Here is a 4,507-nt window from a genome sequence, read left to right as displayed (position 1 = left end):
TTGCTTATACGCGTAATTTTTTTCTTAAATAATTAAGTATATTATTTTGGATTTTCTTTGATTTTAAAAGTTTAGAAATAACAACAATTGATTAAAAAAATCAAATCAAACTGATAAATTATATATACATATTTTTATAATTATATATATGCAATTTATGCTTTTTTATAAATAATTTTTTAACTATATATATTTTGTATAATTTTCAACAAAATTTCATTTTTACCATTAATTTTATCTCTACTAGACTAAATATCCTATAGGTCTTAGATATGAATTAAAAATTTATGCAAAAAAATACACTATTGAGATTTTTACCTAAACTTTTTTATTTATTCAGCTAGTTGAAGCTTATACATCTCAAGACTTTGCTTTATAATAAATCTCATTGTAATGACACAAGCAATGTTTGATGAAATAATGGAAATTAAGAAAAAGAAAATATAAAAATTATACTCATATATATAGCACTCTTTTGCATGTCATATAAGGAGAACATCCCTGCACGTTTTTCTCCATAATAAACAATATTGTCAATCATATTATTCTATATATCTAATGCATTCTATCATGTTATCAACTTCATATCATCACCTTTAATTCCAACGACGATGGTCCAATTCACAACCCTCAAGAGGCTCACCTCAGCGGGCGCCGGCGCCACCCTCCCCACCGCTCGGTCTCTCGCCGTCGACGTGTAGCAAATTCATTCATCAACCTTAGGCTCACCATCTTATGTGGGGTTGTAACAATCTTAGTGTTACGTGGTACCATAGGCATTAACAACTTCTCCTCTAATAGTCCTTCCCTAAACCAAAACCAAAAACTTGTTGAAGAAACGAATCGGGTCATTGCTGAGATCCGATACGACGATAATGATAACGATGATGATGATAATTTTGAATATCCTCAAAATTCTACCTATAGTTTAGGTCCAAAAATCGACAATTGGGATTCTACAAGAAAAAGTTGGTTGCATGGAAATCCAAGATTTCCAAGCTATATAAATGGAAAGCCTCGCGTTTTGCTGGTAATGTTAGATAGTTTGTAATATTTTCATTTAAAGGCTTTACTTATTAGATAAATGACTTAAAATTCGAATTTGAAATTTAAACAGACACATATGTTCATGAAATAAGATGATTCTCTTAAAGGCTAAGTCAATTTAAGAAAAGTTGTTTTGTTTAATTTTTTATTTTTTTTTCTAATAGGTAACGGGTTCACCTCCAAGTCCTTGTGACAACTCAATTGGGGATCATTATTTGTTAAAGTCAATAAAGAACAAGATTGATTATTGTAGAATTCACAATATTGAAATTGTGTACAACATGGCACATTTTGACAAACAATTATCAGGATATTGGTCAAAATTGCCATTAATTAGAAAATTAATGATGTCTCATCCAGAAATTGAGTGGATATGGTGGATGGATAGTGATGCAATGTTCACAGATATGGTATTTGAAATTCCATTATCTAAATACAATGGAAAAAATTTGATCATTCATGGATATCCTGAATTATTAAATGAAAAATCGTGGGTTGCTTTGAACACTGGAAGTTTTCTTCTAAGAAATTGTCAATGGTCTTTAGATTTGCTTGATTCTTGGGCACCAATGGGACCAAAAGGTAAAATTCGCGATGATGCTGGTAAAATTTTGTCAGAAAATTTAAAAGGTAGGCCTAATTTTGAAGCGGACGATCAATCAGCATTGATATACATGTTAATATTGAGGAATAATAAGTGGATGGACAAGGTGTTTGTTGAAAATTCGTATTATTTACATGGTTATTGGGCTGGTTTAGTGGATCGATATGAAGAAATGATTCAAAAATACCATCCAGGTTTTGGAGATGAGAGATGGCCATTTGTGACACATTTTGTTGGTTGTAAGCCTTGTGGAAGTTATGGGGATTATCCAGTTGAAAAGTGTTTGAAAAGTATGGAAAGAGCTTTTAATTTTGCAGATAATCAAGTGCTTAAATTGTATGGATTTAGGCATAGAGGTTTGTCAAGTCCTAATGTTAAAAGAATAAGAAATGAAACTTTTAGGCCTTTAGAGTTTGTTAGTGACTTGGACATTAGACATTCTACATTATTTAGAGGCAGTCTATGAAAAATTAAATTTTCTTTTGGTTTTTAGTGGTTTTTTAGAGAGACTCTCTTCCTTGTATTTGTAAATTGTTTACGAAGAATATGGTCAGTGATAATTCATATAGCTCGATACCAACTCGTTTAAATGAGATGTATAGTTGTTGTAATCTTATACACTTTTTTTTTTCTTTTATGATCAAAATGGAAATTAATTGGTTTTGCTCCCATCTAGTTTAAGCTTTCTAAAACATTTTCATTTATCCATACTTTAACTTATTCTGTAAAGTGGAATTAGTTATGTAAAATATTCTTGTTATGTACATGGAGTATTATTTTCCAAAACCTAGCTAATTGACAATTACAATTTTGTTCCTCTGTCTTTATATATATGGCGCACAAAAAATTTGGTATTATTTTCTAATAAAAACAGACCGTCTGATGCACAAAATATGATCTCACGTAATTCAATTATATGTTTATGCTTTATCTTGCATCGTTATAAGCCTAATTACTTCCGAATCAACAGTAGAGAAAGCTTCATTATAACAATGTAGAGGAATGATGATATATTAAAGCTTCAATATAATTATTACCTCCCAATCAACATAAAGCTAACTCCATAATATATTAAAATTTCATGTGTAATTAACAACATTACAAAGGGTAAATTTTTATTGGTGTCAACTATTAAGAGATATTTTGAAACTCATACTTAATAAAAGATATGCACTTAAAATAACTAAAAAGACATATGAAGATGCTTAAAAACATTTAAGTTTATTATTTTCAACAACCTTAACTTATTATTCATTCGGATGAAGTAATAGAAAAGCTTATTTAAAGTAGTAATTATAAGAAGAAAGAAGTATTGATACACTTCTAAACTTATAGTAAATTATTAGTTTCGTTTCCAAACTATTGACAGCCTTAAAAATATTCTTCTACTCGACTAACTGAACTTAAATACACCTCTGATCTGGCCACATGGTGAAATACACCCCTAAATTCTCGCCAAGTTTAGATATGCTTTCAATACTTCTCTCGGCTTTCTATTAAGAACCCGACGCTCGTACAAGAGTTTGAGACCACTTGTTATGCCATGTGACAGATCAAGGGTACTGTATTTAAATTGAGTTAGTCAAGTAGAAGATTGTTTTTAAGGCTGACAATAATTTAAGGATGAAACTAGCTAATAATTTACGTCAAGTTCAAGTGTCTCTTCAATACTTTTCTCTTATAAGAATCAAAGTTCAAGGCCACTCCCTTGAAGCTTCAACTTGGTAATCTTGTCAAGTTGCTCTTCCATTTCAGGTGTCATATGATTCTTCCATTCCCCAACAACTCCTTTTCTGAAATATGCACTATTGTGAATATGAGAGAAGATTGATCCACTCTTGTTAACCTCCAAGTTCTTAAGCCTCTCCATGCTACACTTGTTCAAAACTATCTCCAAATCCTCTTCATTATCAAAAGGCTTTCCAAGAAACAAGGCTATTTTTGCCACCTCTTTCTTAGGGTCTATCTTCAAGTCTTCATACTTTAAGAATAATATTTTTTGAGGCATTTTTTTACTTTCTTCCCAATATTCAAGAACATGTTCAAAAAATGGTCCATACGGATGAACCCCTTTGCAAAAGTTCTCCACAACTTCTTCTAAAGGAGAGAGATCTTCTAAACGCTTACGATTATTGAAGAAATGCCACATAGAAATTATGGTATCTTTAGGATTTCTTGTTATGTATATAATCTTGCAATTATTCGAATTTTTTATTGAATTTGGCAAAATCCTATAAGGTAAATGTGTGTGAAATAATCTTGGAGAAGGCATTGTGTACACATCATGAGTTGGAGTTTTTGAATAAGAATGCATGACCTCTATTGTTGGAACATGAAAATGAGGATTATCCTTAACTAAAAGGTCTTCTTCTTCCTCTTTATTACCTTGCATGATGGATACACATATGGCCTTGAGCCAGGTTGAACCTGTAAAACAAACACACATCAGACATTAGAATAAAAATATATAGTTTTGTTTATTAGTTAATATCTTGTTTCCGTTGATCATTAATATGTAAAAAGTTACAATTTGAACTTGAAGAAAATATATAGTTGATGAAAGGTAGACCTAAGAACTGTATGCAAGTATAAGGCACTCTAATTTTTTAAATGTGTACACACAACAAAAAAATTATAAGGAAAGACCACATTCTAAGATCAGTGAGTAGGTTAGGTTTTGATAATTAAAAAAGATGACTTCCGTAACGAGAATAGGAAAATAAGTTCCATAATGGGAATTCCACGCCAATTGTCTCCTCCCTACGCTCCAATATTCCACCTCCCTCCCCACACACACTTCACCGCCCCCATTCCTCAACACAGATAAACGATGTTGTGACAATATTTAACATCAGA

The 4,507-nt window shown here is 31.2% G+C and overlaps 1 protein-coding gene across 1 annotated transcript; it reads left to right on the top strand.

The window, feature by feature from the left end:
* Positions 1-604: 604 nt before the first annotated feature.
* On the top strand, positions 605-3,874 carry LOC102582078 (probable xyloglucan 6-xylosyltransferase 3; the record flags this gene model as incomplete). Its single annotated transcript, XM_015309278.1, has 3 exons — positions 605-1,030; positions 1,212-2,095; positions 3,356-3,874. Coding segments are annotated over 3 exons (1,437 nt in total), but the record flags the coding sequence as incomplete, so codon positions are not given.
* Between the last annotated feature and the right edge of the window lie 633 nt (positions 3,875-4,507).

The sequence above is a fragment of the Solanum tuberosum genome, unplaced genomic scaffold (genome assembly GCF_000226075.1).
Source record: "Solanum tuberosum cultivar DM 1-3 516 R44 unplaced genomic scaffold, SolTub_3.0 scf00103, whole genome shotgun sequence".
Taxonomy (NCBI): Eukaryota; Viridiplantae; Streptophyta; class Magnoliopsida; order Solanales; family Solanaceae; genus Solanum; species Solanum tuberosum.
The sequence above is the reverse complement of the archived record's forward strand: the minus strand, read 5'-3'. Positions and strand labels throughout refer to the sequence as shown.